This window comes from Archocentrus centrarchus, chromosome 8, assembly GCF_007364275.1.
Source record: "Archocentrus centrarchus isolate MPI-CPG fArcCen1 chromosome 8, fArcCen1, whole genome shotgun sequence".
NCBI lineage: Eukaryota > Metazoa > Chordata > Actinopteri > Cichliformes > Cichlidae > Archocentrus > Archocentrus centrarchus.
This window is the reverse complement of record NC_044353.1, coordinates 14371965-14387536: the sequence shown is the minus strand read 5'-3', so window position 1 is coordinate 14387536 and position 15572 is coordinate 14371965. Positions and strand designations below refer to the sequence as shown.

The window sequence follows — 15572 nt, the reverse complement described above, 5'->3', positions numbered from 1 at the left end:
TATAGGATTCAAGCTTCCAAATGACAATATTTTGTGTGGGCCCACTGGTTAAGCCAATAAAAGACATGCTCAGATCACATCCACTGTGCTTCTGTTTCTAAATGGCTTTTTGCATTTCTAATGTGTGGAGCATACCATAGGCCTGCTAATAGAAATCTCATCTCTGCCTTGGTTGTAGTTTGCGAGCTAAGCAAAATTTGCTAAACAAAAAACTTACATTTGTTCTTATCATAGATATATGGAGGAGTGAAATATGTAACAGTGTACGTGGGTCTCTTCTGCACTATAATTCACCACCACATTGTTGTGGGTAATTGGCACTGATTTGGGAGTGGTTTTGTGTGTCTGTATGTTTCACAATTACTGTGAGCCAATTAGGCTGGGTTAATTGAAGGCAGGTATATTTGTGCAGACACTGCTGCACATTTTCCTGTTTTTCTGTGCCAGGTCGTACTGCATGCTGCAGCTTGAAGGTAGAGTTGGCTGGCTGAGGATGGGGTGGTTGCCGGGCTACCCTGTACAGGACAGCTGCTGAATCCTGTGGAGGCTGTCAGTGTGCCAGAGAGGCTAGCTTACACAGCACAGCCAACGCTGACCTTGAACTGTGTGTTATGCCCATGAAGGTTTTCAATCATCTGGGTCATGGTAGTCTTCAGTGCTTGAAAAGAAGGCATCTGGACTTCTTTAGGTTTGTGAAGATGTTTTGTCTCTGGTCCAAAAAGCTTCTTCAGTTCTAAAACAACTGGCACAGAGTCTCAGGTATTTAACCCCTAATGAGGGCTTTGCGCCTTGGCATTCTTGAAAGAGTGTTCTTTCTCTTTTATGTAAGAGAAAACATTCATTCAATGCATGACACAACATAGCAGAGCCACCTCAATGGGACAAGACTCAGCTGTACACCTACACTTAAAGGAGAAAGGACACTCTTCTGATGATGCCAGTGCTCACATTTTGGACCAGGAAGACAGATGATTTGAGAGAGAGAAAGGCTATCTGTGCCCACTGTGAACAACTCATCGCTGAACACCAACCATCAGCCACCTGAAATGCAGTCTTGAGATCCGTTCCCTGGCATTTAAACCCCACTCATACCTTGCCTCAGGGGACCTCAATAGCCCACATGATGGCGGGGTGGTTTCACACTTTGGGCCTTGTGATGCCTTTTTTCACACCTCGGCTCAAGTCATGTGATGACTCACACAATTAATAATGACCACAACCAAGGGGACAGTCAGCAATGGGGTTTAGATACTCGGGACTCTCTGCCAGTTGTTTTAGAAATGAAGCCTCTTGGATGAGAGGTGAAATGTCTCCAGGAGCTTAAAATGAGTCCAGCTGCCTTCTTCTTAAGAACTTAGGACAGTGTGTTGTGTCTATTTTCCAAGTTGGACTCTTACTGTTCCCCCCTTAGCTTCTATGCATGAAATACCGTAGCTGGGATTGTTTCCCTCTGATTTTACTGTTTGTCTAAAAAATTGTATCTTAAAAATTCTCCCTGAAGTCATATTTTTCCCATAGCTGAGACTGTTGCTCAGACCAAGATCAATGCAGTTTCTTTATTTGCAGAGTTTCTGCACTGGTTCAGCATCTTGTGAGAGTGCACTTTTTGGTTTGGGGCTATTAGCCTTAGTCTCTGTATCATGATAGTCATGAGAATTTCTATATTTAAGACCACTTTCTTGTTTTAAAGACTTTACAAAGTCAGTCTTTACTGCCAAGTCACAAAATGAACATTACCTTGATTAACCAGCAAGGTACAGTAGATAAAATCATTTGGCCTACAAAACTGACAGTTGCAAGCTGGAAAAGACACTGTTTATTGAGAACTTTCTGAAATTGAGGAACCTTTGTTTGGAGTGAAAAAAACAGTGTCCATCATCAGAGTAAACTGTATAATGTGTGCAGTAACAGTGGAAAGTTTGACAGGCGTAGTAACAGTTACCAACAGAAGTGAGCAAACTGGTTCTTCAATGGTATATTAGCTCTGAAAACAGCTGATAGCATCATACAGCATATTTGGAATACTTAACACACTGTAAGACAGTTTGATTTCTGTGTAAATGAGAAAATACCCATAAAAATGGAAAATGAATTGTGTTTATTTACTGTAATGTATTAGTGTGCGTTTGTATGTATTAATATTATAATATACAGTATATAATAAGAATAACTCATTTTATGAACATGTCTAAATTCAATTAATTATTTCTTCCATTTGTTTTTCCCTGCTGTCCACCACCACTTTCTCCCTGTAAGCTTTTTCTTCCATTCATTTTACCATCATTTATTTGATACACACCACCAAGCTTCATGAAATAGTGACTCTGGTAAATCAAACTAGCAGGGGGATTGATTTGGAACTCCAGGAACATTTTCAGCAGTGTATCAGTAATGTATAGCAAGACGATATTTTGTCCCACCCTTGCTCTCGGTGCCGCAGAGTTTCTAGTAAACTGCAAGTAATTAAAATTAAAATTTAAGATCAAACATTTGTCACTGGTTGAAATAAATAGAGATGAATAGTTTTCCCTGTTATATACAAAGCTTATACATGATGTACCATCATGTGTGTTTCTCCTTTTTGGATAGAAATATGTATAACTCTATCTTGTCTTGTGTGCCCAGTTGTTACATGCAGCTCAAATCTGCATAAATGCATTTGTGCCAACCAGCCAAATCAGTCACTGACAGTGTTTAATGTAGAGCATTTAATGTTGTTGTTATTCAAATAAGTTTTAAGTTTCATTAAGAAGAAAATCCACCTTTTAGCTCCTTTCGATTTACACTTTTGTTCCTACCAGGTGAGCTTGGAGATAATATTTATACAAACCTATGCTATTGTCATGCAATTAATTACTAGGAACATCTGCAAATGCAACATGACAGTTGTGTTTCATAAAACTCGGTGACCATCTCAGGAGAGCTGAAATGTTCATCAACGAGTTTCACTCCTCATTAATGCTGGTCCTCCACCTGCTTCAGCGGCGTCCTCATATCAGCAGAATGACAGTCATAGGTCTCTTCATGTGACAATGTTCGAAGCACGCAACAGACAAAGGTTAAATCTCAGATTCCCTACGAGAGGACGTTTCATCGTGTTCAGTAAAGGTCGACTCATTCACTAAATCAGATGGACACTCTCTGTCTTGCTCTTTCTCTGTATCTCCCTCAACCTCCTCATCCCTGCTGATGAAGGCCAGCTCATTCTCATAGCAGAAGGAGTTGGCGCCAGATGTTGGGAATTTTCTCTCTTCCATGTCTTTGGCACTGCACCTGGGGGTAGACGGTACTTCAAATGTTTTGTGAAAGTAGGCGTAATCTATCCTGTACTGGTTCTTCTCCTCAAAGATGACGGGCTCAAAGCGGTGACCCCACAGGATCTCCGAGGGCAGGTAAGAGCTGCGTGCTTGCGTCGTCATGGCTGTGGCCTCCACCAGCCCTTCAAGTATAATTACTATCTCAAAGTCAGATGTTTCAAGATCGTGTTTGCTAATGCCAAAGAGTGGACTTTCTTCATCTATCTCGTGTATGACAGTGAGAGGAGCAACCAGAAACAAGCGGTCCGTGCCTTTGTCGTAGCCGACGTTCATGTCAATCTGATCCAGAGGGATATACTCGCCTTCCTCTGTGTACCGAGGTTTCACCATCTGGGCTCGTACGTGAGCTTCTACGATGTGGCTCTTCCTTAGATTCGCAACTCTGAACATCAGGCACAGCTTCCCATCACGCATAGCGATTACTGCATTATGGCTGAAAAGTAGCGTCTCTGCACGTTTTTTGGGCCTTGCCATCTTTGCCATGATGGCACCAATCATAAAGGCATCAATGATGCAGCCCATGATAGACTGAAAAACCACCATGAAGACAGCTGCTGGGCATTCCTCTGTGACACAGCGAGCTCCGTATCCGATGGTTGTCTGGGTCTCAATGGAGAACAGGAAGGCTGCCACAAAGGTATTAACGTTCATGACGCAAGGAACAAAACTGTCATCCCCTCCAGGATGGTCCATGTCACCATGCAGCAGGCCAATGACCCAGAACGCAAAGCCAAATGTTAACCAGGACACCACAAACACCATGCTGAACAGCAGGAACATGTATCGCCAGCGGATGTCCACACAAGTAGTGAAAATGTCAGATATGTACCGCTGTGACTTCTCATCCATGTTTGCGAAATGGATGTTGCATTGGCCAGTTTTGCTGACAAACCGGCTGTGTTGTTTGCGTCTTGTGTGGATCTTTCCATTGCCAAAACTGCCCACAGCAGGCATGGTACTTAGTCTAAAGCCTTCGTCTTCACAGGACAAGAAGCTGTGGTGGTGGTGGTGGTGGTGGTGGTGGGCTCTTCCCACACTCATGCCTCAGTGGAGCACAGCCACAGGGCTTTACGCTATCAGCCTGGCTCATAAAAAAATGACCAGGCTTGGGGTAGCACACAGCTCTGTCCAGCAGTCACTGAAGGTTTCTGTAAAAGAAGGACAGGAAGGATATTAATACACAGCATCAAATAAGTGGAAAATAAGATAATCGTATTTGTCTTTGCTTGAGCAAAGGTTTAAGATAACTGCACGGCCTCAGAAGATGGTGGGGTCACATGATTATCAGCATTGTATATCAGGTTCATTAGTCAAGTCCAATGAAAATTATGCTCTTTTCTGCTTCAGTTTCCCCTTCCTGAAGTACCTTCGGTATGATTGCATTAATCTTTTCTGTATTCATTCTGATGTTTTCTACCTTTCACATTTCTTTCTCAACCAAAGCACATCTACACTTATAAATGTGTAACTGCTGATTTAGGTACAGCTGTGTTTTCCCCTGTTAGTTTATTCTGCCTGTGATACATCAAAATCATGATATTTAAGTTTTTTCTTTTTTTTTAAAAAGCTGTTTAGATATTGTTGAAGTGAAATAAGGCAGAGAGATTTGATAGATACTTTCTAAAACATTTTTAATATCATTCAATTAATAATCTACTTTCTTTCCAGCTTTTCTGTTAGAAATACTCGCCTATATACAGTGCATGTTTCACTGATCAACAAGGTACAGAAATAGCCAGCTAATCCAATGCCCTGCCATTTTATGTGACGTGTCTTCTGTTTCTTCCAGCTGGCAAAACTATTAGAGTCACTGGAGTACAGTGATGAGGCTGTGTGATTCCCTTGTGAGGCTGAACTGGAAAGTAATATGGGCTGAAAGAGATGGGGCAGAACACTGGGTATCACAGAGATATAGATGGCAGAAATCAATCGGCTCACTTCAGACACTTTAATGCAATTTTCTTCTTTTTTTTCTGAAAAAGTTGCATGTGGAGGAAACCTTTGTTCAAGCTTGTATTGTACTAAGCATTAATGTTATACAGCGTGCCTGAAGAGGCTTTTCAAATTAAAGTGCTTTTCTATGTCATCGAATGGCCCACCATCCACCCCTGCCAGAAATAATCTTTACACTCTCTTTTTCTTAAATGTAATCAAACTAAATTTTATATATCTTTAATAGTACGATATGCATGAAAAGGCATAAATAAAATTTCCCTTCGACAGAAAGAATAAATGTGTTGGAAGGATCAAGCCTCACCTCATTTCTTGAAATATTTTTAAGGTCAAGCTTTCCATGAAATATTATGACTAAATAATTCAACTTTGCATCAAACAATATAGTGCAGTAGATTTAATAAAAATCATCAATAATTAAAAATGTGAAAAAAGTATGAAAAGTTGTATAGTGGTAGATTTTTTTTAATGCTCTTTCTTTTAAAAACAGGACATGCTTGTGCAGGCCAAAACTGCCACTGCCATCTTGTTTGTAAAGATGGCCACCATAGGTGCTGGTTTAGGTTACTAGGTAGAGTAGGCAACACATCTGCTGTAAGGCTACTGTAGATGGCCTGGGTTTGGATCTGCTCCAAAGCCCTTTACTGCATGTTTTTTCTTGATCTTTGTCACAGCATTCTTGTCTTCTCTCTGCTGTCCTATTGCAATAAAGGCTTAAAAGCCCAAAGGAAAAAAAAAACAACTACATTTGCAATATTTCAGTATTACCAAAGCATTCATTGGCTGATAAAATAACACGTCTTCCAATCTGACCCACAATATGACCCTTATAAGCGTTTTCAAAATGAACCCCCCTACATGTGGCAGGAGCAATCGCAACCTGATATTGTGAAGTGGTGAATAAACTACAGGCCAATTTTTAAAATAACCATTCGGGTGCCATGTCAGTGTGTAACATGGCTGTAGCTCAGAGGGTAGAGCAGGGCACCTGCTAATTGGAAGGTGGTGTCTGGGTGCTCCAGTCTGTGTGCCAAAGTATCCTTGGGCAAGATAGTGCTTTTATGAATGAGTGTGAAATTGGCATGTTGTATAAAGTGCTTTGAGTGCTCAACTAAAGTAGAAAGGAGCTACTGTATATAAGAACCAGTGCATTTAATGTTTAAGCTTTTCCTGTGGTATCTAATGCCATTTAGTCCACAGAGACTTATAGTCCACATAGAGCAAACTGAACACGTTATTCACACTCCCTTTCGAGTACGACTGCTAGAAGTCGCTTAATTTTAAGACATAGGTATTGGTCGTAAAAATGTGCCTGCTCATGTTAAATGAGGACAAACTTTAAGATCATTTATATTTGGACACAATTTAGAATCTTTTTTTTTTTCAAAATGTAAAAAGATTTAACCAGTTAATCCCACCAGGTGTTTGACAACCTCTTTAAGGTTATACGCGACTACAAAATGTCATATTGCAATATCATTGCTAGAGCAACATCATGTGTTTACGTTCCCTAGTGTGCACAACAATAAGGCAAGCCTGGTGCGTCTGTACTTTGCAAAATATGCAAGAAAACTGTTCCCGCCAAATGTGGAACTAACAATCTTGTTTCACCACTTGAGGCAAACATACACTGTCCAGTACAACCAGGCTATGAAGGAAGAGATACTAGCAGCTGGTGATGTGCCACTTAAATGTAGACAAATTACTCAAACAAGCATCATGTGACAGGAAGGGCAAACAGGCAGGTGGAAATTACTGATGCGGTTACATGGTGGAAAAGCAGGAGTTTAAGCAGCTGGTTAAAAAGTTTGACCAAAGACACAAAATCCCAGGTAAAAAATATTTTTCAGTCAAATGCGACAATATTGTGCAGCTCCTGCAGAGTTACATGGTTAGGTTACTTTAATTACTGTTAAACTAAAGTGTTAAACAGCTATTTTAGACTTTTACTTTAAATTTCCAGGGAAAACACTACTTTTGTGCTTATATTTGATTTATGCTGTGTCACTACTATTGCACTGCAATGCTGCTGCTGCTGGCACCTTGTTTCAGCAGATTCACACTTTAAATTAGGTAGTGTGCCATCAATGACAGTAGCTCAGTAGAAAACAAGGCTTTTGTACACAACATACCAAATGATACACAAGGAGATACATTTTAAACGAGGCTAATCTGAATTTGTAATAAACAAGACACTCGGCTATGTGAGGCAGTGCTTTGCGCTAAATTCTAACTTGTTGACTACGACTATGCTAAAATTTGTGATTTCATACCAGAGACATGATCAGAAAGAGACAGCATCCTGAATTCACACTTATGGGAAACTTTTGCAACACCAGAGATAGTATAGAAATTCCAAGGGGGAAAAATATGTTTTTTTTTGTTGACAGGGTCAGCAAACTGGTGAAGGTTTTTTTTTGTTTGTTTTTTTTTTATCAGATTTGAATGGGGACTGTATGTGTGCATTTCCAATGTCCTGGTGACTTCTGAAGGTAAAATTAATTTATTTTTGTTTCAAATTAACTGCCCGGAGACATTTCAGTATGGTTTCCAAGTCAACAGATTTCTGGAGGTTTCTAGAAGGACTCCAGAAACAAGTCTTGAAATGATACACTTGAGCAGATACATTTTATCATTATTATTATTATTATTTATTTTTATTTTTTATTTTTTTAGCTTCTACAGACTTGACTGATGTAGCTGCACTTTGGTCTGATGTACCCAGAAGCACCTTACACCTCAACTACAGATTAGCACAAGATGAAATTTTTACTGTGACATGTTTACTTTTACATATGTTTTTATCATGTTTGAGTCATTTGTTTTTTCATCATATTGTTTGGGCTTCTTTTCAGATATCTGAGAACATTACTGGATCATAAGACTAGTTGTGTATGCTCAGATACAGGATAAGGGATTTTTTTTTCCTCATCATAAAAGATGTAATCATTGACAAAACTTAAAAATAGAAGTTGACCACACCATGGATAGTTAGTCATTAATACCCTGTACATATAACAGAACAGATAAACATAAAGAAAGGCTATGTTTGTTAGAGCTTAGAGTTCAGGCTCTAGGATGGCAACTTATGATAACAAATCTGACTCCCCCCTCCCTTTCTCGAAGGTCTAGTTGCTAGGAAGCAGGATGTTGAGTGTCCAAGGGATATTAATATCTAATTATTTGTGCGACTGGTCCTTGGCTCTCTCAGGAGCCACTCTCTGCCTGCTGGGCTGTGATCTTAACTCAGGAGCAGCGATGAGTCTTTCTCTCTGCTGGCATTTATCACAGTAGAAACTGTTCTCACTGAAAATATTCTTGAATTGAGCAATAAGAGACAAGCACCTTACCGTGTGTGCATGCAAGTGTTCCCAATATGCGCTGATTCCCAACTTTCCTTTTCCTCCAAATGTCCGAGATTTCTAGCCAAGCTGCCGCATGTTTGACCTCAGGCTTCCTTCACTTCTTCTATCCTCCTGAGGCAGAAAAGTAAACAGCCACAGAGTGTCTTCATCTCTTTCTCCACTAAATGAGGAGAGCAATCACTCCTACCGTCAAGTACTCCAGAGTTACCTCTCAACTGATATCCAGTTGATCAGGAACAGAAATAACAAAATGGTTTTAGTCATGCGGTGAAGTTGTAATTTTGATCTTCAGTAGCGCAACACCTTGGTTAGAGCGTGAGCCCAAATCAAATGAATATAGTGCTCACGTGGCCTGTTGAGTCCAGTCCAATCAAAAAAGTCAATTCCTCACAGCTTATTTTAGAGTCTTGCGAGAGTGGACAGTCTCTCTTCTTCCATGTGTCTCACACTTTCTTAGTATATCTGCTATCTGATCTCGTTCTGCTGCAGATCCCACTCTGTATCCCACATCTAGTGAACTATTGCTCACTGCTCAGCTCCAGTCCTCCCCCTCCCTTCCACAGTGTCACTGTAGATACTTGGCATTTGGAGACTACATGCTCTTCCCCTACAAAGTGTTGACAGTCAGGTGATCATCAGCGGCGTTGAAAGAACCACCCGGTTTATTCAGGGCTGTTGTGCACCACAGAGCGATGAGAACACACTGATTTATTTATTTATTTTAGTTGTGCTACTTTTTTGGGACCATGTATTTAATTATTCTGTGACAGAACAGGGTGCACTCCTCCTGCATGAATAAACTTACAATTATTTCCAAATATGGATTATATATTCATATGTTTATTTTCTAACTAAAACCCAGCATATCACAGAGTGGGTGGTGTGGTCTCCATTTTTACTCAATGAGAAAGCAGAGCAGCTCCTGCTGAACATGCTGAACTTTGAAGAGCCCATGTAGGCAGTTTCTGATGTTTGTGTGCGTGCCTGAATGAACGAGGAAGTCTGTGAGGGTTTTGTATATCACAGGGCCATGGAGGAGATGTTAAAAGCAGCACTAGAAGCTCAAGCAGTTATACTTGAGGACGGCACCACTTTGAGCTAAATGGCAACATCGACATGCTAACAAAGTTGAAATGACTATGCTGATGGCTACACAGGCGTAAAAGGACTGGTACTTTTATAACACTTTATAGCCCTATTGCCCACTCAGAGTGTTATAATGCTTACCATTTTAGTTTACTGTGTTACCATGATATAATTTATTACTTGGCAATTGAATTCAAACAGATAAAGCCAATGGGATTATCAATTGTTTTTTTAAGGTGTGTAGCCATAATAGGACAAACCGAAAATTTTAGATGGTGGTGATAGACGGGCTCACCAAAAACAACATATCAAATGTTCAAACTAAGAAATTTGATTGTTTTTTTGAAAATAAACCTTCTCATTTTGAATTTGAACAGTTTTCTTGTATATGAAGAGTTTTATGAAGCATAGACGGGGAGTTCATCACTCTGTAAATGCAAATAGGCAACTAGTCTCACAATTAAAGAAAACGTTTTTTTCCTTTTTATAAAATAGCAAAGTAATTAGGAATTTCATCATTTACGCTACATAACGTCATTAAAAGAATCAGAGAAACCAGTACTGCCTACCTTGTGACTGCATGGGCTCAGGAAAATTTCTGAAAACCATTGTGAGTGAACACTGCTTCAACAAATGCAATTTAAAACTCAAGGTCCGACTTGAGTAGCTGAAATCTTATAACATGCAAGACCTGCAAAACTGTTAGCTTCCAAAACTGCAGCAGCTGGTTGCAGAGTATTATTGAAAGGGAAGATGATGCAACACAGGGGTAAGCATGCCCTTGTTGAAGTATTTTTTAAAAAAATGCATTTTTTGCAAATACATAAAAGGTTTTAGAAGGTGTATGTATTATTTTGGAAACAGCAGAGCTGTAGGTCAAACAGACTCACAGTAGCAATCAACATTTCCTGTTTTGAAATGTTTCTGCCCGGCCATTAGCAAATCTTAAACGAGACAAAAACAGGATTAGCACTTCCAGTACTGGCCTAACTCAGATTCACTGGAGGACGTCACAGAGCAAAGGGATTGGTGGAAGGTTTACGTGCAACACACCGCTATGATGACCTGCAAGGAAGCTAAGCCATGATGGTTTCGGTATCAGTTTTCTAAATATAATATGAAATAATATTTGACCTTTGTGAGTATTAGTCCCACTGGATCTGTTTTGAATGCAGGCATCTCACATGTGAAGGACTACCTCGCATACAAGATGATGCAAGTAAAATAAAAAAGACATTCAATTGGTCAGACCCTATTTTGAATGAAGACAATACATATAACAGATAAACACGGTGCTCTGAATGCTCATAATCATTACTGTACATGTACACTGTGAAGTGTTACTATGATGTCAGATCTGTAAATAGGTTATGGGTTCAGTTAGGGGATAGCGGCCCCAGATGGGGATGTGGAGTGTGCTATCAGGACAAAGCGTGTCCAGAGCTCGGCCAATACTTCATATCCAGCGAGTTATTTAAAGGCCCCTTCTCTGCAGCAGGATAAAGTGGGCCAAGCTTGACTGTACTTCAGAACATACAAGAGGCAGACTTTGATCACCTTTAAGATTCTCAGCACAGTGCTGATCAAAACACATTAATTTCAGGTATGTTATTTTGTGGTTATCCCTGTGTGAGTAAAAGCACACAATTTTTACTCAAAACTCTGTAATCCAACAATAATATTGCTAGTATCCTATGGTATTAATGCAGCAATACTCACAAGGCATTACCTTTCTATACCAGGTTGGCTTGTAATCTGCTGCTTTCTAAATTATTTTGTTAAAAACAGCAGGGGAAAAAAGTTTGAGATGTTGAGGTAACTTTGCTGCAAAACACGACAACAAGCTTGTTTAAAGGCCTGTTTCTTGCAGCAGTGATCAAGGAAGAAAGAGCGCAAACACGAAGGATGAGATGCTGTACAAAGTATCTGCTGGCAGCCAACACAAACTGAGTGTGAGTGGGGAAGAGAGGCGTTGTTCACCCACCCAACAGAAATAAAAGGCTGTACATACACAAGATTCATGATTTTGTTTTTCTTAAGGAGCTGTTCACTAACCTCCCTGCTCCAGTTAGTGAATATGCTTCAGACCTGCTTAATTAACATAATAATAAAGCACTCACAGTGCCAGTAACTCAGAGAGGCAATGATAGCTCCACACAGGACTGGAGGTTGAATCCAGGTCACTCTTACTGTACTCAGTCTAAAGGCTAATTAAATCTTTCCCTTATTCTGCCTTTTACAAGTGAATAATGAAAGTGTGTGGATTTTTTTTTTTTTTTTGATCACATGATTTCTATCATACTCTAGATGGAAAAAAAAAAATCATAATCTGGTCTGACAATGTTGGATCACACACAAATCTCATGCACCAGACTTCTTGTGTTTGATCTTACCATAATTTCCTTACAGCACATACAAAAACCGCTTCCCCAAACACCCGTCAGCCTCATCATCCCCCATCCCAAAACTGATATTCTCAGGTGAACAATGTAGGATTTATTCATTGTCATGGAAACAGTGATGAGTTTGAGTTAAGTTGCATGTAGGTCACACGCCTCTAGCCCTGATTTTATAACAGTGTAGTTCAAATCAGAGTGGGAATGAAGTTTGTGCAGCTCTATGTTGATCTGATAACACAAACTTGGACTTCTGTCACACGTGAGAGAAAAATAATGAAAGCTGTGGTCCTGTCCACAGCGCTGAACTGTATCTTTGGAGAAGCGGACTGTACAGACCAGAGCAGTCACTGTGCTGGTTGCAGTAATTGATCTTTGCATGGCTAAATGGGCCACTTATTTTTACAGCCTGAGCAGGTGCACCTGTGTACTGGTGTTTCTTCACCAGTTGCTGATCAGTCATGAGGACCTGGTGAGTTTGTGGGGCAGCTCGACTAAGAACAAACCCTGCAGGTGCACATGAAAAACACACACACACACACACACACACACACACACACACACACACACACACACACACACACACACACACACACACACACACACACACACACACACACAGAGTGAGGAAAGTTTGTAATGTTTTCCAGTGACAATTATTCTGATGTAGCAAGTTTTACATATATACATTTAAAGAGAGGATCATTTAAATATGAAATTTTTAAAAAGCACATGGTAATAATTTTATTATCAGTAAGAATGATTTCCAAACATGATTATCAAAGGTTTTTAATTTAAAATCAGTTGAGAGGTGAAGACGAGAGTGCTGGCAGGGTGGAGTGGGTGGAGACAAGAGTGACAGAAGGATAGCAGCAATGATGATGATGATGATGATGATGATGATGATGCAGATGGTTTGGACATGTGCAGAGCAGGGACTGTGGATATACTGGACAAAGGATGCTCATGGAAGTTCATGGATGCAGTGAATGGTGACATGCAGAGGGTTGGTGTGATAGGGATAGGGTGAGATGGAGGCAGATGATTTGTTGCGGTGACCCCTAAAGGGAGCAATCAAAAGAAGAAGAGGATTGGGTATTTTTGATGTAGAAATATTAAGTAGGCTGTAAAGTTTATTTTATGAATCCAATCATCTATTTCAAGAGCTATAATCCATGCAACAATAAGGATGTCAGCTATACTTAAAATATAATAGGAACTCTGCCACCCTGCTAGTACCAGAAGAAATGGGACATGATTTAAGTCAGATTAAATCCTAATCTGACTTAATTCTGGACATACTTATACTTATACTTTAAATACTATACTATGAAGATATATATGAAGATATAAATAGGATAATTTGAAGAATATAATCAAGATGTGCTCAGAATGTACAGTGAGATAAAATGAAAGTGGAATAATTAACAAAATATAGTCAAAATAAAACTGAGCGGCCTGCAGCTAGTGATTACACCGACGGTCAAGGAGTGAAAAGGGAAAAACAGGGTTAGAACTTGCAGGTGCTGAGGCGGGTTGGAACAGATGTGAACAGATAGATGCTGAGGATAAAGGATGGGGCCAGTTTACCACCATAGTAGAAGTAACAACCTGGAGGAGAATCACAGCCACAGCAGATCCTTAAATACTCAGCCTTCAGATGAACAATGGATTGCAGGTGTGTGGGAGTGAGCCCGGGAAAGTGGCTCCACCTGGAGGCAGAGACAGGAAAGAAGTAGCCTTTAATTCCACCTAAAAAGAGAAAGGAAAAAAACAGCCTGACCATGGTAAACGGGGCATGAGGTCTGCCCACTCCTCTGTATGAGGATTACATAAGAAAAAGCTTATAATGTATCATATAATATGATACAGCTTCTCTGTCAAGATCATCCCACACTGCTTCAATAATGTTGACATCTGGGCTCTGGGGAGGCCAATCCATGACTGATAGTGCAACACTGTGTTTTTCTGTCCTATCCAGGTATGCTTTTACTGCACTGGAAGTGTGTTTGGGATTGTTGTCTTGCTGAAAAATTAAGCCGTTGCCAATCAGAGGTTTTCCAGATGGTATTACATGGTTGATCAAAATCTGATGGTAATTTTCTACATCTATAATTCCATCAACTTTGATGGAATTATGGATGGAAGATCCCCAACACGACTGCCTGAAATGCCAAAAAATATACGTGGATTTTTACACACCAGCTTACAAAAGCTTGCAGGTGCAGAATTATATCCATGCTTAATAACACAAAGAATCAGCTTTGCTATTTCAAAGTGTCAACTCCCTTGACTGGAGTTTCACAGGCAGTCACAGTGAAGGAAAGATGGGTGTTGGGTTTTAATGAGGTGCGATGTTCCATTTTGGAAATGCGACTCCAAGGAACAGGGTACCACTGAAGTTACATACTCTCCACATGCACTGACAGCTATGACATTCACAGAAACTGGATCTCTGGAGGTGTGGGTCAGTGTTTCCAAAAAAATAAAGCTTAAAAAATATTTTTTAAAAAAAGCACTTATAAAAGCTTCACTTATTACCCTAATTAGTTAAATAAAAGGTTTTCACACACATAAAGCATTGAGAGTTATCTGAGGTGTGTTTGAGTAATATGAAGCCTGTTACAGAGCAGTTTAGTGGGACAGCTATTTAGAATTCATTACAAAACACTTGGGATCTTTCTGCCATGAAAGAGAAACGCAGTGTGATGCTGAGCAGCACAGCAGTAGGTTTTTGGAGACCAGAAATCCTGACTTCATCCTGTAACCCTAACAGCTCAGTTGTATATCTATGCACGGGATGTCCTGTGAATACAAACATGAACACACTGCTTAAACTGAAAATCTAGTCAACTTTTTTATGCTCAGGAAAAAGGCAGTGTGCTTTTTTTTTTTTGTATCCTTTTTGTGTCCTTAAGGGGCAGTTTCCCTGTAACACTGTAAAATCACTTGAGTCACTGTTTACGTGGTGAGATCAGTCACCTCCAACAGCTTCTTTTTAGAGTCTACAACCCCAAATCCAGAAAAGGTTTGGGACACTGTGTAAAATGTAAATAGAAACAGAACCTATATTTTATTCACTGGTGAACATACACAGAAAACATATCAAATGTTTAAATGTTTGAATTGTGACTTAGATGGCAACAACACATCTCAAAAAAGCTGTAATGGAGGCAATAAAAGGCTGGAAAAGTAAGCAGCACTAAAAATGTTGCTGCAGAAACAGCTGAGGGAACATTTTGCAACTAATTAGGTTAATTGGCAACAGCTCGGTAACATGATCGGGTATAATAAGAGCATCTTAGAGAGGCTGAGTTTCTCAGAAGTAAAGCTGGGCAAATGTTCACAGTCTACAAAAAACTGCATCTACAAATTGCAGAACAATTTTAGAATCATGTTCCTCAATATAAATCTACAGTTCATAATATTATCAAAATATTCAGAGAATCTGGAGG

General features: G+C 39.8%; 1 protein-coding gene across 1 annotated transcript; it reads right to left on the bottom strand.

Annotated features, from left to right (window-relative positions):
* Positions 1–2532: 2532 nt before the first annotated feature.
* Positions 2533–9081, bottom strand: kcnj12b (potassium inwardly rectifying channel subfamily J member 12b). The gene is made up of 2 exons (XM_030735620.1): positions 8621–9081; positions 2533–4465 (listed from the first exon to the last, which is right to left on the bottom strand). The coding sequence occupies exon 2, from the start codon at positions 4356–4358 to the stop codon at positions 3060–3062; it is 1299 nt and encodes a 432-aa protein (XP_030591480.1). The 5' UTR covers positions 4359–4465; positions 8621–9081; the 3' UTR covers positions 2533–3059.
* Between the last annotated feature and the right edge of the window lie 6491 nt (positions 9082–15572).